General features: G+C 31.9%; 3 protein-coding genes across 4 annotated transcripts; 1 reads left to right on the top strand and 2 right to left on the bottom strand.

Annotated features, from left to right (window-relative positions):
• Positions 1-457: 457 nt before the first annotated feature.
• Positions 458-2538, bottom strand: LOC101215175 (protein DETOXIFICATION 51). Its single transcript, XM_011661653.2, has one exon. The coding sequence runs from the start codon at positions 2249-2251 to the stop codon at positions 635-637; it is 1617 nt and encodes a 538-aa protein (XP_011659955.1). The 5' UTR covers positions 2252-2538; the 3' UTR covers positions 458-634.
• Positions 2539-18781: 16243 nt separating this feature from the next.
• On the top strand, positions 18782-22886 carry LOC101221598 (hexokinase-1). 2 transcript variants are annotated; one of them, XM_004135627.3, is made up of 10 exons: positions 18782-19053; positions 19724-19874; positions 19957-20139; positions 20892-20966; positions 21094-21249; positions 21325-21423; positions 21526-21656; positions 21786-21867; positions 22053-22425; positions 22553-22886. In XM_004135627.3, exons 1-9 carry the CDS (start codon positions 18782-18784, stop codon positions 22398-22400), a joined length of 1497 nt encoding a protein of 498 aa, XP_004135675.1. In that variant the 3' UTR covers positions 22401-22425; positions 22553-22886. The 2 variants fall into 2 exon arrangements, with proteins under 2 accessions (XP_004135675.1, XP_011659954.1); XM_011661652.2 differs by having other exon boundaries at positions 22053-22879.
• Positions 22887-23024: 138 nt separating this feature from the next.
• On the bottom strand, positions 23025-26581 carry LOC101214935 (receptor-like protein kinase 5). The gene is made up of 2 exons (XM_004135626.3): positions 23763-26581; positions 23025-23672 (listed from the first exon to the last, which is right to left on the bottom strand). Exons 1-2 carry the CDS (start codon positions 26401-26403, stop codon positions 23323-23325), a joined length of 2991 nt encoding a protein of 996 aa, XP_004135674.2. The 5' UTR covers positions 26404-26581; the 3' UTR covers positions 23025-23322.
• Between the last annotated feature and the right edge of the window lie 679 nt (positions 26582-27260).

Raw genomic sequence — 27260 nt, 5'->3', positions numbered from 1 at the left:
AGGTTAAGTTGTTATTGAAGGTTAAGTTGTCCATTCTAATTATCCATCCAATCAACTCTTATCTACGGATACCATAAAAAAGAAACAAAAAATAGGGCACACACTCACACACACATATGAGAAGAAGAAGACAACCATCCATTTTCTAAATATTTAATTTCCTTTCTCTTTCAAACACAATTATGTATATATATATATATAAATAAATAAATAAAGTGATTGTGATGTGATGGGTTGCAGCTTAGAGGGCAGTGTTTACTCATTCAGAAATGTCGTCTTCTTTCTTTATGCACTTTAATCCCAATTCTTTCTCCTATTCTCTTTTCTTTCCCTCTAAGAACATTTCTGTCTCAATATCCCAAACATCTTTTAGTATTCCATAAATCCTAAGAATCACTTCTAATATTTTATATACTATGTTCATTTCTCCACATTTTAACTTCCTAACAAATACATATACACAACACAGAAAAAAATCATGCCATTCCTTCCTTTTTTTTTTTTTGTATACATACAATTTTTTTGAGTGGGGTACGAAAATACAAGAGTAGGATTGATTAATATCACAAAACCAAACTCGAGAAGAAGAAAGAGTAAGAAATAATCCTTTTTTTTTTCCTTCAAAAATTTGAATTTAGGGTTTAGTGTTTTCCGTGACGACGACAACGACTACAGAATTGAGAGGAATGGTTTCCCCGACGTCGTCGTCGTCTACGTTACCGAAAACGACGTCGGATGTCAACTCCTTCGACCTCTCTGCTTGTAAATCCCAATCGGTACTTCCAATTACATACAACATAAGGCCGGCACAACTCACTTGAGCCGACAATAGGCCCAACCATAAACCCGAAAACCCGACTCCTAAAAGAAGCCCAAGCCCAACCGCCACCGGCATCCCCACTAAATAAAACGCACTTAAATTTATACGCGCCGCCGTTGACGGACGAGCACTGCCTCTCAAAACGCCGCAACCAACCGTCTGGGGACAGTTTCCGATCTCGCAGAGACCCAAAATTGGTAACGCTGTGGATGTAAGACGTAAGATTTCGAGATCGTTCGTGAAAATCCGTGCCCAGATGTTTCGCATTGAGACGGCGAAAGTAGTGGCGGATACCCCCATGATTCCGGCGAGAAAAACGGCCACCACGGCGGATAGTTTTGCTTTTCCGGGACGATTGGCTCCGAGTTCGTTACCGACTCGAGTGGAAACGGCGAAGCCGAGAGAAGAAGGGAAGATGTAAATCAAGGAGGTGGTTTGAATCAACACACCCATTGAAGCAACGGTGGCTTTGGGGTTCGCTAAAAGTCCACAGAGAATGATCATGATCTCATACCACCACCACTCCAAACAAACCGAAACGCAGCTCGGAGCGGCGAGTTTCAGAAGTGGGGTCCATCCAGTCAGGCACTCGCGTGTGGGTGGGCTCCATGTGGGGACGAAGATGCCAGAGGCCACGATGTAAAGGATCAAGAAAAGCAGAACAACAAAATTCGTGGCGGCGGAGGCAGCAGCAACGCCGGCGATGCCAAATCGGAAGTGGGAAACGAGGAGGAGATTAATTGGTAAATGGAAAATAGTACCGGCGAGAGAAGCCAAGGTTAGAGGATGAGTAATTCCTTGAGCTCGAAGGTAAATCCTTATGGGGTGAATGAAGGAGTTACAGAGCAAATCAGGGAGGGAGAAGATTAAGTAAGTATGAGCTAATTTAGTGATGGTGGGATCTTGGTGAAGGAAGAGAAGGATTTTGGAGATGTTAAGCCAAAGAATTGAAATGGGTAATGAAGAAACAAGAAGGAAAATGACAGAACGGTGAAGAGTTAAACAGAGGAGTTTAGGACGGTGGGCACCAAAGGCTTGAGAACAGAGTGGCTCCATCCCCAAAGCAAGACCTGATAAAACAGAGTAACCCGTGATGTTAGCAAAAGCGATGGCTAAAGAGCCAGCCGCTAGTTCCAAATCACCCAAATGACCTAAGAAAAGCATGGAAAGAATGGAACGAGAGTAGAGAATGAGAGCCGTAAGAACAATGGGGAAAGCAAGTGAAAACAGAGATTTAGCTTCGTTGAAGATTTCAATGACGGATGAACGAAGGAGAAGTGGGGAGTTTTTATGACGGACTGGGTCTTCAAAAAATGACAAGAGTTCTAGAAAGAGGTTAATATGAGGAGGAGTGGAGGAGGAGGAGGAGGAGGAGGAGGAGGAAGAAGAAGAGAGATGAAGGAAGCCAGAATGAGAATCGGGTTGATACATGATGATGAAGGGAGGGGAAGAAGAAATGTTGTTTTGATGTTGTTGTTGTTGTTGAGGATGATGATTGTGTTTGTTATGGAGGTACAATTGAGAGTACAGACAGAAGCCAAAAAGCTCAATTTGTCAAATTCTGTGGAATCAACACAAAAAATAAAAATAAAAGAAAAAAGGGAAGATGTCGGAGAAGGAAATGGTATGTTTAATGTGGAATTGTCTATGTCTACCAATCTGTGTGTGTGGGCGTAAGTGCAATGGACATCATCCTTATTTATAGCCAAACAATGCCCCCAAATTTTATAATGCCCTTTGCCTCTCATCTACTTATCTCATATCTTCCCCCATTTAACTTTTTATATATATATATATATATATATATATAAATATCCTTCAACTTTATCATTAAAAAAAGTCATTGCTCTTCTCAATTTGATAAATAAACACTCCCTACAAAACCAAAAGCTTACTAGTAAAGTTACAAAGCTTGTATGGTCTACTTCTCTAAGTTCTAGAGTCAAAATTGTAAATAACGTAAGTAGCACAAGTACAAAATAATAAATTTTGAATCACTAAGATTCACATTTGGTAATTTGAAGTATCAAATAACTGATTCAAGACATTCTAACATTTTAAAGTATACTTTTTTTTTTTTAGAATTTTAAATGGATATTGAGACATGAAATAGTGTGACAGATAAGTAGAATAAAAAACGACTTTAAAATAAAGGTAACTCCGAAAAATCTAAGAAACTTCAAAACAATATTGTAAGTTTTAAAAGAATAAAGGTGTTTTTAAAGGAAGCTAACAAATTTGAAGTAACATTTAACCGAGTCAACAATCTTAACCTTTCTCAAGGTCTCAAAATTCTCTCTTCACATTAAAAGTAAAAAAAAGAAAAAGTATACTTCTTCTATAGCAATTTGAAACTTCCAAGTATAAAAAATGACTACTTATGAAGTGATACGTATGTAATACTTTAGTTATTCTATTTATTTTTACACCTATAGTGAAAAAGGTTGTAAAGAACTATTTAAATTTTAATTATACTTAAATAATAAATACAAAATTAATTAGTTTTTGGTAGTTTTTGAAAATTTGTATTTCTATAAACCAAAACAAAGATTTGAATTGATTTTCAATTTAAGAAACCAAGCAAGGGAATTAACTCATCTAATTTAAAAAAAGTTGAAAAGAAATATGATATGGGTAGGCATGAAGCATAATTAAAAACGAGTTTACTTTTGTATGAATCTCCAACCTTATATAAAGAAAGAAGAATTAGAATATATAATCCAATGCAAAGATTAGGGTTTGGGAAAATGCATGCCAATTTTTATTCATCAACCTTTTGACTTTTTAATAATAATATCATATATCATTTATTAATTAAAACTAATAATTAAATTAAATAAACAAAATATTACTTTGCTTTAAATACAATTCAACTCATTAGGACTTAGGACTTAGCTCATTATTCATTAAATACAGAGAATCAAACCACTTACCCGTGATTACTTACGTATATTCCCTTTAAGAAAAAACATACAATTTTGATTACAAACTTCATTAAATAAACTATATTATATTAACAAAAAAGGAAAATGTCATTTTTTTATTAATATTTTTACAAACCATCTACTTCTTAAAACTTAGATTATGTTGTTTGAGTGGTAAGTTTACACACTTATAAAAGTTTAAAATTAAATAGATTCAATTCATTGATAAAACTTTAGCTTCCATTTTGACTAATGAAAAATTAAATTCTCTCTTCATTTTACACTTTAAATTCCACAATTAAACAACTCATATCCTTTAAATTTTAGGTGGTAAATCTATATTTTCTCTAAAGTAAACTAAAAATAGTGTAAACATTACTTTATTCATCGTCCCTAATTTTTGGTATAGTTTTCAAAATGTCAATCTTTTAGTGCTTTAGAGTTTGGTTCTATGTCAGTAGGTTTCGAAAAATGTTATAATTCTCATATTGAAATTTGAATTTTATGTTTCAACACAAACCTTACCTTTCAATATATAGCATGTATGTTTGATTTTTCACTTAACACTCACCTTTTGTCTTTCAAATCTAATTACTTAAGTTTTAAACTAAATTTAAAATCTTACCTAATCATTATCGTTTTAAATATTAATCGATGAACATTAACCCAAAATACTAAAATTAAAACTTATAAACCAAATTCAACTAAAATAGAGATGGATTTCAAATCTTTTTATGCATGTGTGTGTGTATATATATATAAGAAAGAAAAATACAATTTTGTGTTTGTGTGCGTGAGAGAGAGAGAGAGTTAAAATAAGAGTGAGAGATATGATGTCGGTAAAATGAAGGAAAGGATGACGGCGTAGTGTGAAAATAGAGGGAAGAAGAGGGGACATGTCCTTGTAGATATATATTAATCCGACGTGTCGCAATCGATGATGTGGCTGTGTGTGGCTGGCTCTGAAAAATGCTGACTGGACCATTTCTCCTTTATTGTCCTTTTGGAAAAATCTCTACAAACCAAAAAACGGGAACTCACACGAAGATAAAACGGGGAAGGACACCCACTCGTTTGCTTAAAAACGTCACCGTTTCATATGGCCCCAATCCTTCCTTAGCCACTTCTCTTCTTTTCCGCCTCATATATGTTTCTATAACGGAGGCCTCTTCCCTCCGTTCATAATAATATTCATTTTTTCTTTAACTTTTTTTTCTCTTTTTCTCTTTTTTCGCATTAATTTAATTATGTCGACAGAACAGTGTATATTATTAATAAAGAATTTAGATAGCTTAGCGTGTTCAATTTTAATATTCTCATCAACCTTTTTCAAACTCGTTAGTCACGAGGGCTACTCTTTAATATACTATTATGCCGACAGGTTATAATGTCGAAAACACCTTAAACAATTTCTTGTGTAAGTTGAGAATTTTATTCTCTCTTTTTGATTGAGATTCTTCACTAGCTTTAAAATTGAAAGAAAATTAAAAAATGTCGAAAGGTTATGTTATAATATGAGTTGGGGTCTCTCTCATGTCGATCCAATTCCATCATCAAAGCAACCTAACCAATAGTGTTTGTGAGAAAAAGGGTTTGCTACCAAGAAGATACATAAAATAGTGACAATGAAAAGTCAAGGGAGAGAGATATATATTACTTTAATTCTTTTTCTAATCTTTCAATTTCAACATCAACATTAATAATAATTATTATTATTATTATAAGTTCCCTCAATACTCCACAAATCTTTTAAATATATTTTATTTGACTAAAAGTTGCAAATTTTGAAACTTTTTGAATAGTAGTGAAACTACTACTACGACAACGACAATAGTATAAGCAGTTTATACCATACTAATCGTAATTGTTTTCATTTATATATTTACAACCATCTACTTGTCTACCCTCTCGAGTATATACAATCATTTAGCCTCCCTTCAAAATACTCATTTACCAAGGATATCACATCTGATCTAAGTTAACGATAATTAGACTCTGATACCATTTGTTAAGTCAATTATCCCTTCTCTCTCTATATATAAATGGTCTCATACAATTGAAGATAATTTATATTCGATGATCATCATCATCACACATTATCTAACTAGTATGAAACTTCAATTAGTTACTTTCTCGATAATATTATAACGGAAAAAATACTAATATAATAACAAAAAAAATACTTTCTAAAACTATTTAAACGTTAAAGGATAAGAATATAAGTGACATAAAAGTTGTACAAGAGAAAAAAAAATTAAACAAATATTTGCAATCATATATTCTCCATTTTCATTTTCATTTTAAATAAATAAAAATTGATATCAGAGTCAAAGATTCAACCTACCAAAAAAAAGAATATTTGTTAAATGTAATTAATAATAAATGTCTGTTGAATTATATATAGATTATGGTATAATTACAATATTTGTATAAAAGGGTTTCATATAGTATTAATTTTAATTTTAATGTAGTAAGTGAAAATAGATTTAAGGTATGATTTTTGTATTATTATAAGTTATAATTAATGAATTTTAGTAATTTTGAATGTGTCCTAATCTCTAAGTTGTCTTTTCTTCACTTACACATCACCAAGAATCTTTCTTTTTTAGCCTCTCACAGCTGTATTTTGTTTTCCAATATTTCTCTTTTCTTTTTGCATTTTTGTTTTATTCCCTTCATTATTATTGGCTTAATTTATATACATGATTGTGAATTAATTTTTGAGATAGACGAGTGTACTGAATATATTTTGGGAATGCAGAGAAGACATTGTTATAATTTATAATATTCTAATTAAATGAAGGGGGGGGGGAAAATTAATTAAATTCCTTTTTTTGTGTGTTAAAATTAATTATATTACATAGGGTTTATGGGATAAAAGAATAATAGTATTTGTTGGGAGTTAATAGAGATATTTTCCCCAATAATGGAAAATGGAGAAAGATGTGAAGTGACATTGCCTATGCCCCATCAACTTGAAGCAGAAATGTGATTGTTTGGATGTATTATATTTGTTTTCAAATTATTATATGTTATTTAAGATTTAGCAGTATTTAATTATTTGTTTTATTCTATGTGTTTCATGTATTCAAGCTCCAACGTAAACTAACACAAAAATCATAAACAATAGTTTTCATTTTCCTTATCAAAAATATTGTCTACCAAGAATAAATTAACTTTAGATTAACCTAGTTAAAAAACACAAGACTCATAGACGATACGTGAGCCAAATTTCAAAAGAAAATGAGAAGAGACATAGAGGAGCTCGCAAAGAAGTTAGATCTTCGAGGCTTGGGTGCACTTAGTCTAACGTCTTACTACAACCTTTTGAGCAATGAAAACAACTATGTGATTTGTAGAGTTATATGCGTGTAATAAGCACATGTGAGTTGTATCGATATTGGAAACATGTACATTATATATAATTCAACTGATAACCCCTAAGAAGAAAAGTAAGTAATCTCCAAATAGAGTTTTTGACATTATAGTTTTTGTTTGTTTAGTTAAATTATATATTTCATATACATTAACTTATACATCAAAATATAGTAGACTTGGTATTATACCAATATGTAAGGTTCTCTGACATATGCAGATTAGTTCGACAAGCAATACCAAATTAGGAGTAGGTCAAAGGTCAAAATCTATGAAAGACCCACAACAATGACGACGAACATGTAAGATTCGAATGCCAACGCTTAATAACAAAAGAACATCAAACTTTAGCATTATGCTTTAGATTATTTGTCCTAAAATTCCTTGACCACTCAATATACAAAGATATCACTTGCTGTTTCTTTGGATACTTATCCAACACTAAATAACTCAAATTAGAATAGGAGAGGATCCAACACATTTATGATTAATCAAGTCAAATTTAAACAAAATTATCTAACAACATTTCACATACATTATTTAATCAATATTCTAACTATAGATTCTCATATATTATTCCTTTTTTTTTTTTTCATATTAAAACTTTTCATAGTCACATCACCGACATTTATTTAAACTTAATTAAGGTTAATTAATTGAATAAATATAGAGGAAATGCACGTGTACAAGACTAACTAAATTAAAACCCTAAAAATGATATCTAGGAAAAAATATAATGATATCACTTTTTGGTGTCTCTTAGGTTTATTGTAAGGCCAAACAATATAACCTTAACATATGCTCTCCTTTCCCAAAAAAGCTGATTTTTTTTCTTCTCTAAATTAATATTTTTGTGTAATAATAATATATAATTCTCAACCCTAGATTTGTCACATATTAATTAATTAATTAAGATTCATAATGTACACTCAATACTCACACATTTCCACAGACAAAGGCTTTGATAAGACCACGTTTTGAGTTTGAGTTTGAGTTTGAGTTTTTGGTACATATCCAAAAGTATTGTTATTGTGTTAATAATAATATTGTTTTAAATTTAATTATTATCCCATGTTAAATTAATTTAAATTCCCTTTTTTGGGATTAGCCTTTTTCATTCGTTAATAGGGACATTATCATGTTCGTAGTTGCTCCCTTTTACCTAATCCTAGGAACAACTTTACTTTATCTCTTTCTATTTTATTCCTATGACACACTTGATCATAATTAATTAGTTAGATTAATTTTGTGGTTTTCTATGTATGGTATACTAATTAGGGTTAGTTGTGTTTTTCATTAACATCCATTCAATCCTTTATATAAAATAAAATAATAGGAAGGAAGGAAAGTCATAGATGTTTTGAATGATTTGAATCCATAATCTAGTACTTTTAAATGACCAAACACCAGGGTTTTGCTAAATTGCATTTGTAACTATACTTGTTTACATTATTTACGTTTTTATCGTTAGGGTTTGGAGAAAAATATGCACTATATAAACTAACCCTAAACATGCATTTATATTTTCAAATCTAACATTTTCTCTCAAAATAAACTTTTGTTTATGTAATTGTTTTTTTTTGTTTATCTTTGTTTGTAAATTTCATGACAAAGCTAGAGATAATGGGAGGTTTTATGTATTATGCTCTTTTATTGCTCAAACGGAAAGAAATTAAATTAAAGTAAGTGATAAAAAAATAAGGGTGTAACAAAGTAATTAAACTCTAACTATTCGTCACCATAGATCCAATGAATACATTGTATCACTTCTATAGTGGTTAGATACATGACAATGTAAATCATAGCGTATATCTAACTGTTAGATACAATATAGTATATGACGAATGATATCACTATGCAATAACAACATAGTTTTTAACAAATATTCAAATACTTGCCTCGTTCGCACTGCAAGCTCATCGATTGTCATCTCCTACATAGAGGGAGAGTTGATAAACTCAAAATAGGTGTACCAATGGAGGAAGCAAAAAGGAAAATATGGAAAGATACCTAGCTTTTTAATTTGGTGTGGTTTTTTCTCTGCTTTGGGGAATCAATGGACATATATATATACGTTATATATTATAGTGCAAATATATATATTGTAGTTAATAACGTGAATTAATGTTAAACCTTTAGTGTATGAAACTTGTTTTGTTATATGCCAAAGTTTTTCCATTGTATAATGTTAATAATTTATATATAATTGAGGAAAGAGTAAGGTCCACGACAGCAACACATGCATTGCTAAATAATTCCCATGTTCATTTCCCCTTACCCCTTACCCCTTACTTAATTTCACATATTTTTCCTTAAACCATATATTAATTTTAAACACATCAACATTTCAAAAAGAAAAAAAAGAAAAAGTGTATTCATTGAACTTTAGACAATCAAATTAATCTTATAAACAATTTCTTTCTTGTTTTCAACGTACTTATAGTACTAATTCGACCTTCTGAATCTGCAATATTTAACTGGAAAAAAAAGTTAATAAGATATATTAAATCTTAGGTAGGTTCTATATATAACGGTTAATACGATATAAACTTATTCACTAAATTTTGTCTTAGAGTTAATCGAGCAAGATTTTCAAAACTAAACAAAATAGTTTTTACACTTAGTTGTATTAGTTTTTATAATTTATATCTAGAAGTTTATTTATTGTTTCTTTGAGATGACCATAATTTAAAGAATATATATGAATCTGTGAAAGAAAAAAAAGACCCTTCTTACTACTATGATTTAAAACAACCAAAAAATAATGGAGAAATTAAAAGAAACGACCAAACTAAAAATCACACTAATTTACTAAAGAAATGAAGTCAATGGTAAACTATAACAATTACAACAAAATTTCTCATCCAATCATTACAAGAAAGCTCTTTTATAATGCACCAAAACTTAAATATTTCTAATGGAGACCATTTGAAAAAAGAAACAATACTCAAACTTTTTTAACGTCGAATAACTGGTCGAGTATAGAGTTTAACACATCAAATTATAAAAACAATAATTTTTATTCAAAACAAAATTTCAATATTTACAAAGATTTTACAAATTATATATAGTTTGTGTGTATATATCTATACATATATTGTGTGTATTGCAAGATGCAATATTATTATTTGGTCGAGAAAAGCCAATACACACGTGTATGCATACAAAGGACAAAATCACATAAAAACATAATACTTTTGGATAAACCCTCTTGAGTTATGTCATCTTTTTTTCTTTTCTTTTCTTTTTTTTACATCTATATAATCTTTTTCTCTCTCCTTTGGATTTTCTTCATTTGAATTGGTGGACCTAAATGTTTGAGTCAAAAAAAAAAGAAAGAAAAATTAGGGTTTGTGGTTAGCTTGTTCATGGAAGCAAAAAAGAATAAATAAATTTTGTTGGTATTCAAACTCCACACAAATATAGTATACTCAATATAATCCAATGGAGAGATCAATACGTTTTGTTATATGGTCAAATATTATAAAATTCCCCCAAAATAAAATTGAGAAAAATAAATAATGATATCTCTTTTAATAATTAATCGCCGAACTTTGTATTATAAAACATTATCTTTGGTTTATAAATTAAGCTAATCTACATTATTACCATATTAAATAGGGGCAAAGAAATTAAGGGTTCTAGTGTGTGGTGTGGTAATAAATAAACATCACATCCTATCTCTTACAAGTTGTTATTTTTCGTTGACCTATTTGTTAGAGAAAACCTTCTATTACTACGGTATATGAATAGACAAAAAAATAAATAAAAGAAAACGTGAAACGATTGAGTTATTATGCTTTAACTTTATAATATTTTGAATTGAAACAATTTGAAAGTGAAAAACGTATAGACGTTTTTGATATATTCGATAACTACCCAGTTTACTCTTTTGTCAAAAACTCAACATAATTATTATTAATTTGTAACCTAGAAGTTATTTGGTTAAAATTGGAAGTTTAGATTTTAAAAGGTTTACATTTTCATTCATCGTTAATTATTGTTAGATACCTAATTTATAAAAGTTCCATAAGCTAAATTTTAAGTTTTTTTTTTTCGACAAAAAATTAAAATTCGTTTACTAGACATTGTTTTGATTTTAATTTTGAAATATATCAAATAATTTATTTGTTAATTATATATCATAATTAGAAGTTATGCATGCAAAGTTGAAGAAAAAATTAATCTCTACTTTCTTACGACAAATTAATCTCTACTTTGTTACGACTTAAGGGTGTAAATGGATTGGATTGAGTTAGGTAGATTTTTTCAAACCAATCCGAATTATCTTCAATCCAACTTTTACAATTTGGGATTGGATAGTTTGAGTTGTTTAGGTTATCGGATTATTAGAACACCTCTATTACAATTTTATTTTGGTTATTGAATTAAGAATATATGTATGGGGTTAGATACGTTTGTCTCACTTTAAGATTTTCGTTAAGTTGACACTCAACCACAAATGTAAATAAAAGGATGTAGAGAATGAGAACATGAGAACCACAACATAAATGCCATAGCAGTACAACTACTGTCATTTAATAGACCATTTGATCTTTAAATATATATGTGAAAAGAATAAAGAATTTTCAAACATAAAAAATCCAAAATCGTTACTAAGTTCAACTGCTAAATCTGTAATCATCATGTAACCAAAGGGTAAAAAGAATATAAAACATGAATTTAAAATTGGGATGGGTAAGAAAAGGGGAAGATAAACAAAAACTGTGGGTAATATATCTTGTGTTTTGAAAAACATAATGTGTATAAGTTGAAAATAACATGGGGAATGCAGCTGAGTTAGGCATGCTTCTTAAGATACACATTTTTTAAAACAAGAATAAGTAACAAAAACAAATAACAAGAAGATTAAAAGGATGATAAGGCTAAGTGTGGGAAGAATCATTATGTCAAATATTTCTTTCTTCTTTTTCTTGCATTACATTTCATGCTTTTTAGTCAAGATTGGAAGCTAAAAGTTTCGTTTTTGTTTCTTTTATTTTATTATATACTATCATCTTTATCTGTGTTTAATAGTTGTATGAATGAATTGAGAAATATGTTTATCATAGAAATGGATAAGCATTAAGGTTGAAATTATGTGATGGAATGTGTGCATGAATAATGCTTACTTCTTAATATTGATATATGGAAAAGTTTGCTTTTTTCTTTTTTTGTTTAATAAGACTCAAGCCAAATTTGTCAATTTTTTACTAAAGTGTGCTTCCCATGATTTTTTTCATTTTCATTATTAATTATTGATATATTTTGGGTGATTTTGTAATGGTTATTGTTTATGAACATGTTTTTTTAATTTATTTATTAATTTCATGAAGGGAAAAAAAGTATTTTTTAGTTGTTTGGTTTTGGGTTTGGTTTGTATTTTTCATCTCTACGTTTCTAAACGTTACAAATTTTAGTTCTTGCGGTTTGAGTTTGTTTTCAATATAGCTTAGTTTTGAGTTTTTGTTTCAATTAAATTCTTAGGTTTCACTATATACTTACCGTTTTAGTCTCGATTTTTCACATAATAATCAGGTTTGTTTTTAAGTGTTAATGTTTATTAATTAATTAATTTAGAAAAACGATCATTAATTAAGTCTCATTAAAATTCATTGCTATTATGGGTGTATATAAGTCGGGTTGGGCCTCGTTGGAGGAAAATTATATGGACCAACCCAAACTATGTGGATTGACAAAAAGAAAAAATAAACCCTATCGGTTCATAGTCAACCCAACCCAACCCAAAAGATTCATGTTGGACTAGGTTGGGTTGGCGGGTTGATTTTTTTTTGTTTTTCATCTCTCCATAATTTAGATAATTTTTAATATTGTTTTTAAACATCCTCTCTCTATATATGTTCATAATGCAAGTATACAATTTCTATTCAAGGGAGGTTTACTTTTAGGTTTTAGGTTTATATATAAATATTATATACACAATCAGATTGGGTTGGGTCAATACGATCCCTTACTTGCACAATCCGACTTTTCTTCAATTTTCTAACCTAACTCAATCCGACCCTTATGGTTTAGGTTGGGTAATTCGAGTTGATGCATGGGATTATCAATTTTTTTTAACACCTCTACTATAAAAATTAAATTTAAAACTTCAGTTCATCATTATTTAAAATTAATTAATAGATGTTAACATCAATGGTCGAAAGTGGGTATTTAATAATAATAAAAAATTAAAATGTAAATTAAACCGAAAAGATATTTTGCTAATTACTTTTATTATATAAAAATTGTGTTTAAGAACCAAATAATAAATTGATTTTGAATGATTGGAGACTTTATTTTTAAGCGATTTTATACAGAGATAGTGGCAAATTTAGCAATTAGGTTCAAAATAATTAAGTATATAGCAACATCTTAAAAAATTTACAAATATAGCAAAATCGGTCTATCACTAATAGATAATACGAGTCTATCAGCGACATAAGACTATCAGTGATAATGTTGCTATATTTACAATTTTTTAAATTAATGTGATAATCTTAATTATTATTCGTAAAATGATCATTAATTACCCTTACCTTCTTATATAATTGAAAGTAATACAAAGTAATACATACTCCTTCAAATGAAAAAAACAAAAGAAAGAAAGAAAAGAAAAGAAAAACATTTTCTTTATGGAAAACTATTGAAATTGGGAGGAGTTATTGGGCTTGGGCCCATTTACGTTTATATCCATCAAACAAATATAGAGTTGCATCCTTCCCTTATTATGGAGTTTGAATAAACCTTTATTTTACTATAACTTCTTCACCACTTCAAGAGAAAAAAATATCACTACTATGTTATGATCACTTTTGACACATACATATATATATACACACACATACAACAACAATAACCTATTATTGTCGTATAAATATATATATTTTAAAATTTTAAAACTAAAAAAAGTAGAAAATTCAAAATAGTAACCTTCCTATATGCATGAGATTGAAAAAAGATTAAACAAATTATATGTACTCATCCAAGAATGTGCAATCAAATTTCAAATTCAAATTCAAACTAGGAATTTGAGTTCATGAATCTAATGAATAGGGAATATTAATCAATTATATATATAGTAGCATAAATAAGGATATTTATCAAATAATTATATTTTATTTTATTTAATTAAAAGAAAAGAAGAGACAAAAAATATATATAACATATTAACATATATGTACTTTTTAGCTGGCAAGTAAGAATTTATTCTTTGTACTTCAAATTCGAAAATCCTTTTTTTTTTTTTTTGTTATTTCTTTGGAAGAATTATTCAATATGAGAATATATATATAATTTTCTTAGTTTTTTTGTAACTCCCCTAATCTTTTATTTCTTGTCTTTTACCTCATGATAATCAATAGACAACCCACTAGCTCCAATTTCCTAAATATTCTTTTTTTCTTTCTTTCTTTTTCTTTTTAAATGAAAAATGGAACTTATCCACTTGGGTAGAAGATGGAATTCCAAAACAAAAGCTTGGAATAATTGGGTTTTATATAATTACATGATGTTCTCTTAGAATTTTCCTTTCATAGGGTTTGATTTGATATAAGCTATCTAAATTCAGTAACATATATCTCAAACACTCAATTTAATACTTAAGTTTATTATTCCATGGTCTCTACACTGTAGTTGTTGGACATGCATGATAAGATTAGGAGAAAATAAAAGGCATTTGTATGTTTGATTTAATCTAAGGTATCTCAAAAGTATGAACCAAGGGTTTTACATCTCACATGCATTATCAATTATATGGTGTTGTGTCAAACACACACTCTAATGTTTATATCTAATGGTACGTATATCATGTAGTATAGTTCCTTGGACAATATAAAATTAGGTTGCATGCAAAAGATGGGTAAACTAGTTCTTGTATCTATCTATCTATATCGGGTACTCTTTGGCTCTCAATTACTGCAAATGATGATTATATTATATAAATGGTGCTTCTACCTAGCTAGATATTGTAACACATTAAATTACTATAATTTTATTACTTTACATTTCTTATTCGTTACATTGTTTACTCTTTCCTACCTACGTATACTTTCTTTCCCATTTTAGTTTTGTGTGTACTATTTTCTTCCAAAATTGAACTAGTTTACACCCTAAAGATACACTACTATACCTTGTTTGTTATATTAATTAATCACTTCCTATAATAACCAATTTAGTGTCAAACACTATGGGATCTCGACATTAGTGTTAAGATTTGTACAAATAGTTTGTTGTAACCTCGAGTTAAGATCCCATGCGTTGACCTTAATTATTTGTTACGAGTCCTCAAATCAACCAAGGGCCTAGATGTATGTAAGTCGATTATTATTGACCTTTAGAGCTAGTAGATTTTTTCATAACATTGTCTCGAGTAAGGGTAATTGCACTGAGTAACACGTTTAAGAATAATAATTAAAGTGTATAACAACATTTTTAAATAATTACAAATGTATACCAATGATAGATATTTATTTAGCGATATGGTTAACAAAATGGCCAAATCTATCAGTATATTACTGATAGGCTTTGAGAATTGAATATAAATATTTCCAATCATTTGCATTGTGCTAGACCTACTAATACTGATTAAAATAAAGGTAAATTACATTTTTAATTCAAAGATTTTAAACTTAAAATTCAAGTTAGATTACAAATTTTGAACCTTGAACTTCAATATTTGTGTTCATTACTTTTTTTAGTTGTGTAATGCTCCAAACGGAAGATTTGGTATCTGGATTTGGCAACGAATGACTCCAACATTTTCCTGCATTCCTTGCATTCTGGCTACGTCATTCTTATTTATCTTGAATGGTTCAAAAGAGTGAAAGTTGTCCCCATAAACCAACATGGATCTTTTCAACATGTTAGAAATTATTTCATGAGGCAATCATACTTTGGAGTTAATATGATTGAACCACAAAAAAAACAAATACACATTGTTGGTATAAGGTAGTAACTTTTAATTATTTTAAGTAATTTTTAACGTTACTTTCATATCATAAGATCTTTGTTTCATTCAGATGCGATATCAGTTCAATCTTCACCTCTCCGACACATTACAAATTGTTTTGAGGAAAGAAAATGTGTCGTTATTATTGGAGTTGATATTTATGGATATTATGAGGACCACATTGGAATCTTTATTAATAATAATATTGGAATCTTTTTAAATTAGAATATATCTATAATAAAAAGAAAAAGGGAGGAGAAAACATAAGGAAATGAAAAGGAAAGCAGTGGCCATACCCACAAAAACCATTGAAAACCACTCCAATCCCTATCATCTCTTCATTTTTAGGCGATTTCCTTTCAACGCTCAAAACCATTTCTCTAAATATCTATAATTCTTCCTTCCTTTTATTTCTTTTCTTCAATACATTCCTATAATATTCCTTTCTTTTCAACATTTTCTATATTTCTTCATACCTATTTACATATAACCCTTCTTTTAAATAAAAATTCTATTTTCTTTTTTAAATATTATTTATTAAGTAACCCTCTTTTCTCTCCAAATAAACATAGCTCAATTAATAAAAAAATATAGTGTTAAAATGAAAAATTGGTACTTCATATATATAAGCAAACTCACCTTACTTTCACATGCTCCCAAAAAGAAAAGATAACACACGAGTGTGGTGATTACAATGTGATGCTTAAATCAGTGCCGTCCATAAAATGGGGCAAGTAGTTCTGGGAAGGAACTATTTATAACTATGAGCCTTTTTTCTTATTTTTCTTTTCTTTCTGGAGATTGAGATTTATTTCCTACAATTCAATTTTGACATCAACTTGAAGGGAATGGCCTCGAAGGTGCCAATACCAAGGTGAGCCTTTGGACTCAACACACCATACATTGAGTCCCTTGATCGGGTTGTTCCTTTTAGATATATGAGAAAATTACACTTTTAGTCTCTAAGTTTTGAAAGATATGTGTGTTTAGTTCTTGAATTTTTAAAATGTATCTTTTTAATTTTCGAATTTATAAGAATAGACTAATTTAGTTTATGATTTTTTAAAATGTATCTTTTTAATCCATGAATTTTTAAAATAGGTTTAGAAGGTCTTTCAAAGTTTCCTATTTTTCTTCTTCTAATTTTAAGTATTATATAATTATTTTTTAAAAAATCAAACAAAAAATATTTTTACGGCCTTCTAAATCTACTTTTAAAAATTCAGAGACTGAAAAGGTATATTTTGAAAACCAAATAGATCTATTATTATAAAATCTGAAAACTAAAAAAGTACTTTTTAAAAACTGGTCTCGACTCGACTGTATCAGTGATTTTTTTCCAAAACCACTAAAAACAAAATTCATTAAACTTTATTTGAAAATATTTTTTCAAATGTTTTATTGTTTACAATTTCTATTAAAAATAATTTCTTTTTAACGTTTACTCAATCTTATCATCGTTCTAAATTGTTGTTATTTGGTCTTTTATTTTCATTGTCCTTTTCACTTCTTCCTTATGTTATTTAGTTATTTAAGATCGCGTGTCTAATATAAAAGATGGTCATTTTTTAAATAATATAAATGAAAAACAATAAGATATAAGTGTCAGTTGAACTAAGCTCATGTTGGCATTGAGTTTTTAATTTCTACCGTTGAATTTGTAAAAGATGAAAAGGAAAAGAAAAGAAAAAGGAAAAAGGTGATATTTTGTTTTTGGTGCTCTCTCATGTGCTGTGTTTTGATTTTCCTTTTCATTAAAAAAAAAATGGTCAAAGCAGTAATACATTTTGTTCAACCAAATAATTTTCTTCTAAAAAAAGCATAATTTATTGTTCATAAAACAATTAAAATATATACAATTTTGATCATTAATCATGTTTAGTTTCTATATTTTATAAGATAAAATAAATATTATGGGCTCTTTTTTCAACCTGTGGGTACTTAATTTGAATTATTAATTCCATAATACAGCCTTAATTAAACCCATTGGTTCTTCACTAAAATCAAAACAATCAAATAAATAATTATCCTTTTGACATTTTGACCCAAATTTATGACTTCCTGGAATTTTCCTAAAATATTGAAAAGAGAAATTCAAGGATAATTTTATTGATATATATTGTAAGTTAACAAATTTATAAAAATTAATTATATGAAGAGATGAAAACACTTTAAAAATATCATCTAATGATTTATTTTTTAAAAAATAATTACTTTAATAATATTTGAAGAGATGAAAAAGAAAAGGATAAAGACGAAAGAAAAGAGGTGGGAAAGAAAGAAAGAAAGAAAGGGAAATGGTAATCGGTGAAACGGCAGGTCACAAACGTAATTTCATCTCAAAACTTTGTCCAATTTCCCATTCCTTCTTCAAATTCAATTCCTTTTTCCTCCCTCATGTGCGAACTACAGATTCATTCCATTTCCAATTTGAACTCTCAATTCCAATCTTCAATCCTCCATCTCCGATACCCTTTTTCCCTTTTCCCCATTCCATTCTTAAATCGCTTCATTCCCACGCTCTTTCCTCTCCACAATGAATCTCTGATCACTTCCCCCATCGGAAAAAGAAAAAAAAAAAAACAAAAAACAAAAAAAAATCTCTGTTTTTTTTTTCTTTTGCCCCTCCGGTTAATCGCTTCCGATTTTCACCCCCTTTAATCTAATCTTTACACTTGTTTTGTTTTTTTTGTTTTTTGTTCTTTTCCAATTATGAAGAAGGTTGTTGTTGGAACCGCTTTGGTTTGTGCTGCTGCTGTTTGTACGGCGGCGGTATTGGTAGTGCGTCATCGGATGAAGAACTGTGGGAAGTGGAGTAAAGCGATGGGTATATTGAAGGAGTTTGAGGATAAGTGTAGAACTTCGACGGAGAAGATGAAACAATTGGCGGAAGCTATGGCTGTTGAGATGCATGCTGGTCTTGCATCTGAAGGTGGAAGTAAGCTTAAGATGCTCATTAGTTATGTGGATAATCTTCCCACTGGGTAATTTTATCTTCTTTCTCTTATCCTGTTTTTTGTTTCTTCTTTTTGGGTTCTGATTAAATTGGTAGAAACTTTGAAAAAGTGGATGATATTTTGTTTTTTCATAGTGAACTTTGATATGAACTTGGGTTTTGTGAAATTGAATGGTGAACTTTCCAATGAAGATGAATCTAAACCCTTTCAGGAAAACTAGCAATTCAACTGAAAAAAGTTAAATTTTCCCTTTAGTTCAATCGTTATTTGTCTTTTTAATTTCAATGTAGTACCAAATGGCATGCTTGAAGTTCTCGCGGTTCATTTTGTCAATAATGTACTAGTTGGAGTGATCAAGTATAGTTTGAAATTGGTAGAAGCTTCATTTTTTTTTTTATAGTGAACTTTAATATGAACTCGAATTTTGTGAAATTGAATGGTGAACCGTACATTGAGGATGAACCTGAACTCTTCCAAGTGAACCGGCAATTCCAACTTAAAAAAAGTGAAAATTTATGTATTTTTTTTAAATGTAGTGCTTCATTTACTTAATAATGTAAAAAGATACAGTGATTAAGTATAGTTTGTCATCTCATTACTTGTTGTTTGATGTAATCTCCATCTTTCCGATTGCTAGAAAAACTGAAGAGGATTTTTTTTTCTTCCCATTTCTTAATTTTCTTGTCAATACTATTAGGGATGAGAAAGGGTTGTTCTATGCATTGGATCTTGGAGGCACAAACTTCCGTGTGCTGCGTGTACAATTAGGAGGAAAGGATGATCGTGTTGCTAGGCAAGAATTTGTTGAAGTTTCGATTCCTCCGCATCTAATGACGGGATCTTCAGAGGTTAGTATTTCCGTTAGCAAGTTGTTTAGGATAAGATTCCAAGTTTTAAGTTCTCAGAATTGACTGAAGAATGTTTTTTCAGGACTTATTTGGTTTTATAGCTGAAGCACTTGCAAAATTTGTTGAAGAGGAAGGTGATGGCTACCACCCGGTATCTGGTAGACAAAGAGAGCTGGGTTTTACATTTTCTTTCCCAGTTAGACAAACATCTATTGCCTCAGGGACACTTATAAAGTGGACAAAGGGATTCAATATTGAGGACACGGTCAGTATTCGTTACCTTGATATCTATTTTCATTGTGGTATTTTGTACATCTATCTCTTTCTATTTTCTTTAAAAATGTTTTCACTATGGTATGTATATATAGATATCAAAAAATGGAAATTAAAGTATATGTTAAGAACATTGAACCTGGAAGCTATACTTTATGACTTTTAGAGAACTTATGTTCTTTTCATGGATCGTTCTCTTTATGTAGTAGCAATCTTGTAATGGAAATCCACCTTAGCTTTGATGATCACAATGAAATAAACTAATAAGGTGAGTGACTGTGATTGTGTTTTGTTCTTACCATTAGGAGTTTAAAGTGCGTGTGAAAGGTATCCAAACCAATTGTAGTGTTGGTAGATAACCGGTGGATTGATGGGAAAAAAATAAAACAAAGAATCAAATTACCTGATCTGTGAAAGAACTGAAATTCTTTGCAAGCTTGGGTAACTACAGAATTTCTTTATTGGAAATTGAAATGAAGCTGAGAAGTTTTTAACTGTTATCTGATTTACAAGTTGGGAGGATAGATAAATTGCATGAGGATTCATTCGGATTACAATCTTATTGAAGCAGTAGTCTTCTTTCCTAATATAGGAATATTGCTTTTTGCTAATGTAATGCACTATAAATTTTCTAGACCACATGCTCTCTGTAATTGTTATCACTTTTACAATCTATCTAGTTTATGATTTGAGTATTAGTACATTTCTTAGCTGTTGCATCTTTTCTTGATGTTTTTTATGTAGGTTGGACAAGATGTGGTAGGTGAATTAACAAAGGCCATGGAAAAGATTGGATTGGATATGCGTGTGGCGGCTTTGGTATTGCCCTTTATTCACTATCTCCAACATCTTTAACAAGCATTTGTTACAACTCTGTGAAGTGAATTTTCCCCATGAATTTTGCTCCTCATTATGTTGGACATTCTAACTAGTCTATCTGGTTCAGGTAAATGATACAATAGGCACACTAGCTGGGGGCAGATACCACAACGATAATGTTATTGCTGCTGTGATTCTAGGAACTGGAACAAATGCTGCATATGTGGAACGGGCACATGCAATTCCTAAATGGCAAGGCCTTCTACCTCAATCAGGAGAGATGGTTAGTAAGAACAAATGCTGCATATGTGGAGCGGCACATGCAATTCCCATGTTTAACGTTCTTTCAAACTGACAGGTTATTAACATGGAATGGGGTAACTTCCGGTCTTCTCATCTTCCCTTCACCGAGTATGATCAAGCTCTAGATTTGGAAAGTTTAAACCCGGGGGAACAGGTAAAGGTCCTCTTTTCTTTGAGCTATTCGTCTTATAGTTTTTTTCATTTCAAATTGCCTGTCCTATATATAATACATATCTTGTGGCTATCCATCTTGCAGATTTTTGAGAAGATGATATCTGGTATGTATCTAGGAGAAATTGTACGCAGAGTTCTGTGTAGGATGGCTGAAGAAGCTGCCCTTTTCGGTGATGTTGTTCCGCCTAAACTGAAGAAACCTTTCATTCTTAGGTATTGCTCTTGCTTACTTGTAGTGGGACGTGCTTTTTGACCGACCTCTTTGACCTCTTTGTAAAACAAATACGTAGATGGTTTTATCTATGTTTCAACTACAAAGTTGGATTATTTGTATTTATGCAGGACTCCGGACATGTCTGCCATGCATCATGATACATCTCCAGATCTGAAAGTTGTTGGAAGCAAGCTAAATAACATTTTGGAGGTTGAATAACAGTTCCCTTTCTTGTTCGTTCCATTAGTTATGCACCTTGAGGAACTAATTGATCACTCTTCTCTTGGTTTATTTGAGTTTTTGTCACTTCATGAAAGGAAAACATAGCCTAGTCTTTTTTTCAGTCACCAAAGCTCATGTTGTTGCTGACATGTAAACTTGCTCTTCTGTGTCAGGTATCGAACAGCCCCCTACCTTTGAGAAAAATTGTCTTTATGCTATGTGACATTGTTGCCACTCGTGGTGCACGCCTATCAGCTGCTGGGATTTATGGGATCATCAAGAAATTAGGAAGAGACACCCCAAAAGATGGGGATAACCAGAAATCTGTCATAGCTGTTGATGGTGGGTTATTTGAGCACTACACAAAATTTAGAAATTCCTTGGAGAGTTCACTCAAGGAATTACTGGGAGACCAAGTTGCGGACAACTTCGTGATCGAGCACTCAAATGATGGCTCCGGGATTGGAGCAGCACTTCTCGCTGCATCTCATTCCCAGTATCTTGGGGTAGAGGAGTCCTGAAAAAAGGAGTCCAATGCCAGCCAAGGTAGCTCAAAAGAATGAAATAGTTCCAATTTTTTTTGTTGTAATAGTACTTGTATTCTTTTTCTTACAGACTTGAGATTATTTAGACTTGTTTCAATGACTCTTAAGTCGTTAATTTTATGGCTCAGAGATCATTATGTGGTAGATTTGCTTGCGAAAAGTCCCAAGATTTTGAAGTGGCTTCCTCTATTGTTATGATGTGGGAGCCAATGTTGATGGCATTGGGGCACAAGTCCTCCCTTCGGCTCTGACATGGTTAATAAATGAGGACGAGAGATTTCCCTTCTTGCCAGTCTCCGATGAAATCATCCTTCTCCAGTTCCTTTGCCAAATAAATTAGAACCACATGGCTTGTCTGCAGGCTGTCAAATTTCTCCTTTTGAATTAGATCAATCCATCAATGGATGATAGCAAGAACTGTTATCAAGTATACAAATAAAGAATTTCATTTTTCATTGGTTCTTTCTGGTTGCCATTTTGATCTTGTCAATAGCAGTGTTTAATACTCAGATACTTGGAAGTCCGGTCCTTTCACAAGCTTTCAAAATGAGCAACTGAAAAGTGCTTATTTAAAACGATGAAGAGTAAAAAACGTTTGGCTTTGCTTGAGCTGAATGAGTTCTCATTTATTATTATTGAGGTTCTCGTTAAAATACACTTAAGAGGAATTGTTATTCAAAATTTACAAAGAAACTGATGCGACCCATCAACTCCTTGGCCATTTCTCCTTGGAGCAGTGGCTGGAGCGCAGGGTCCCCTTCAGTCTCCACCTTATATTTAACGACCAAGGTTCAAAAACATGTGATGGTGAATCTTGATAGTAAAAAAAGAGGCCATTGAAGACAACGTTAGACTGTTGCATCTCTCAAGTAATGGTCATCGTTTTCTCAGCATACTTTCACTCTCCCTGTTTTTTGTCTCCATGGTTTTGGGGAGCTGAGGTCCGGCTGCCGATCAAGATTTGCAGTGCTTGATTCATGTTCGGCCGGTGCGTTGGCAAACCAGAAGTGCAGATCACACCCAGTTTGAAAACACTGCACATTTCATCAAGATATTGTGGCTCCTTCACATCCTCATCCAACGCATCGACTATTGGTTTGCCTTTTTTAATATATTCCCAAGCCCACTCTGCCAGAGATGAGTCTGCATCACCGTCGAGAGCTTCCTTTCCAGTTGCCAACTCCAGAAGAATGACTCCGAAGCTAAACACATCGATCTTCTCGTTAATTCTTGGTGTCTGAGCATACTCTGCAGTTAGAAAGGGAACAAGCTTTTAGTTTTGCCCATTAATGTCTCATATCAAATTCTTTGATAGGTTTGAATTGGGATGTCTCTTACCTGGAGCTATGTATCCAAAAGAGCCGGCAACCGCGGAAACTGAAGCCGGTTCCCCTTGCTTTATGAGCAACTTGGCTAAGCCAAAATCTGCTATTTTGGCATTGAAATCTGAATCTAGTAAGATATTGCTAGACTTTAAATCTCTATGAATTACCGGTGGGGAGCAATCATGGTGCATATAACAGAGGCCTTGCGCTGCCCCTACTGCAATTTGAAATCTTGTCGGCCAATTGAGAGCGACACCACTAATAGGTTCTGACCCTGTAATTCTCGGCGGGGAGTTCTTCTTATGTAGCCACTTATCGAGGCTTTGCTTCTCCATGTACTCATAAACTAGGAGCTTTGAAGTATCACAAGAAACGCAGCAGAGGAGTTTGATTATGTTGTTGTGTCGAATTGAACTGAGGATTTTCACTTCCGCCATGAATTGTTTCTCGAGCTTATGGTCTGACTTTCTGTTGTTCCATATTTTCTTCACGGCCATTGTTTCGCCCAAACTATTCACTGGGATCCGATAAACTTTACCGGAACCACCGCTCCCAATAACGTTGTTCTCCGATAGCCCAGATAAAAGATTTGCCTCCGAGAAATTCAACCTCTGAAATGAGGTCAGCTTCCATTCAACATCTGCTCTGTATCCATTTCTCCTATAGATTTTGATTATAAACAAAGCTGAAACTACAAAGAGTATCACTACGATTACGCCCAAGCTTACGATCAGCGCAAGATGCTGCGACGAAATCTTTCTCGAATTCTGAGTTCTCAAACTACAACCATCGAGATTTAGAACTGCATTGTTCGAGCAAAGATTCGGATTGTTCAAAAAGCTTCTTGCAAAGATTGAATTTTCAAATGCAGATGGGATAACCCCGGACAGAAAATTTGAAGACAGGTCAAGAAAATTCAGCGACAACTTCCCCAACGAAAGCGGAATTGACCCGGAAAGTTGATTCTCCGAGAGATCAAGATCATTAAGGTTCGGTAAATAGCCAAATTCGTCCGGTATCTCACCGGATAAACGATTTCGATTCAGTTTAAGACGCTGCAATGATTTCCATGAAGTGATTTTCTTTGGAAGCTCCCCATTTATTTGATTTTCATCAAGCAAAAGATTGTTCAGCTTTGAAAGAGCGGTTAATTCTTCAGGAATATTTCCTGTCAACAGATTATTACTGGCTTCAAACTCCGTCAAATTCCAAAACGAAGATAACTCCGACGGAATTTCCCCTGAAATTTTGTTATTACTGATTTCCAATCTCGCAAGATTCTTCGAAACCGTCTGAGGAAAATCACCGGTGAAAGAATTGTTGCTCATCACTGCATAAGTCAAATTCAGAGCCGTCCATAAACCCGCCGGAATTTCCCCTGAAATATTGTTCTCGTGAACATCGACAATAACCAAGCTATCGCAATTCCCAAGAGACTTTGGCAACTCCCCACTAAGATTATTCTGATAAGCAATCAATCCTAGCAGTTGACCACCGGAGCACAAGTGCTCCGGTAAGCTTCCGGTGAGTTTATTGGAATTCACTTGAAAACCTCTGAGGATCAAATTCCGGCCGAAATCTGGCGGTATCGTACCGTTTAAATTGTTGTCGAACAATCTTACGTCCGTTAATAATGGAAGACGGCCGATGCTTTCTGGGATTTCTCCATGTAAACGATTTGTAAACAGAAGCAGAGCCGTCAGGTTCTGTAAATCCCCGATAGCCGCCGGAATTCTTCCGGTCAAATTATTTTCCGACAAGTCGTATTCGGTGATGGCTTTAGAATCAATCCGTTGAGGAATTTCTCCTGAGAGTTTGTTCTTGAACAGATAAACAAAACTGAGATTCTTCAACGTAAACAAACTATTGGGGATTTTCCCAATCAAATTGTTCCTCGACAAATCCAATTGCACGAGAGCCGTCAAATTTCCAATCCATTCAGGAATTTCACCGATTACGTTCGACCCTGACATCCATAAATACGTCAATTTGCTCAATTGCGCAAAACTGGAAGGCAATTCAGCCGGTTCCAGTTTCGAATTGTAAGCCAATAACAATTCTTCCAAATTCAACAAGTTACCAATCTCAGATGGGTACGTCCCATTAAATTGATTAACATAGAGATGAAGGAACCGAAGTTCGGACAAGCGAGAAATCGATACCGGAATTTCGCCGGAGAAGTTGTTTCCACCGAGACTAAGAAACTGGAGGCGAGACAAGCGGTCGACATCATCAGGAATCGGCCCGGTGAGTAAATTCTGCGAGAGGTCGAGGTAATTAAGATTCAAACAACTGTAAAGAGTGGTGGGAAAGCCACCGGTGAAGTAGTTGACTTGAAAATTAAGGTAGGTGAGATTTTTGAGATCGGAAATGAAAGAAGGGATGGTTCCATTCAAATTGTAAGAAGGGAAAAACAGAGCAGTGACGGAGTTGTTGGTGCATTGAACCTCCGGCCATGAACAATGAGAGACATTTGAGGAAAGCCAATGGGTAATGGGAGCTTGGTTTTTCCAGAACTGATTCAGTCGGAGCAAAACAGAGTGTTCTTGTTGGTAAAGCTGGGAATTGACATGGTGGAAACAGAGGAAGAGGAAGAAGAAGGAAATGGGTTTCAGAAAAAAGAAAAGAGATAGAGAAGAAAGAGATGTCGTCATGTGGAGAAGATGATTCAAAGGTTTTCGTCTATGGCGGATTTGTTGTTATTAGTTTTTGATGTGGTAGAAATTTTGCAGGTCAAGTGTGAATGTAAAACGAAGCTTCGTAGCCGAAGTTTGAGTTTTGCTTCTAAACTTCGCCTCTTAAATTCATATAAAATGATTCCAACATTTTTTATTTATTATTTTATTTTTATTTCCCACTTCCATTTGCAATTTTTTATATTTATCTAATAATGATTTGAGAATATATCTATCAATTTAAATCAAACAAAATTTTTCTTTATATGTCAGTTTAGTTATATTCCTAATTTTATTTTATCTTAGCTTATTATTATGTGCAATTAATTAGTATTCTTCCCAGAAAACTTCTACTTCCACTAAACCCATTTTCTGGTTTGGATGAAAAACCAACATATATATTTTTTCATATTGGTTTTCTTTGATCTTTAAAACTACGTGTTGGTCATGTGAAAGGAAAAAATAATATTTAGTATACTTTTGTTAGATATATTGTTCCAACATCTACTTTATAACTTTTTAGGGAAATAGAAATATTTTAGTGTTGAATAGATACATTGTTTCAACTGTATATACTAACACACTGATGTAGACATATATTAACATCAAAATTGTCTAGATCGTGGAAATTGAGCAAGGCTAACATTGTCAGCAAAATACGTAATATAGTTTCAACTTTATATAGCTAACATGATGTGGACATATATCAAATCCACATCGTTTGAACGTAAAAATTGAGCAAGACTAAAATTGATCGCAAAATACCAAAAAAAAAAAAAAGGAAATTAAAACATTACCCATGTGTATTTAATTTGTTCCACTATGTGATATCATTC

The sequence above is a fragment of the Cucumis sativus genome, chromosome 1, assembly GCF_000004075.3.
Source record: "Cucumis sativus cultivar 9930 chromosome 1, Cucumber_9930_V3, whole genome shotgun sequence".
Taxonomy (NCBI): Eukaryota; Viridiplantae; Streptophyta; class Magnoliopsida; order Cucurbitales; family Cucurbitaceae; genus Cucumis; species Cucumis sativus.
Note: the sequence above shows the minus strand (reverse complement) of the source record. Positions and strands in the feature narration are given on the sequence as shown.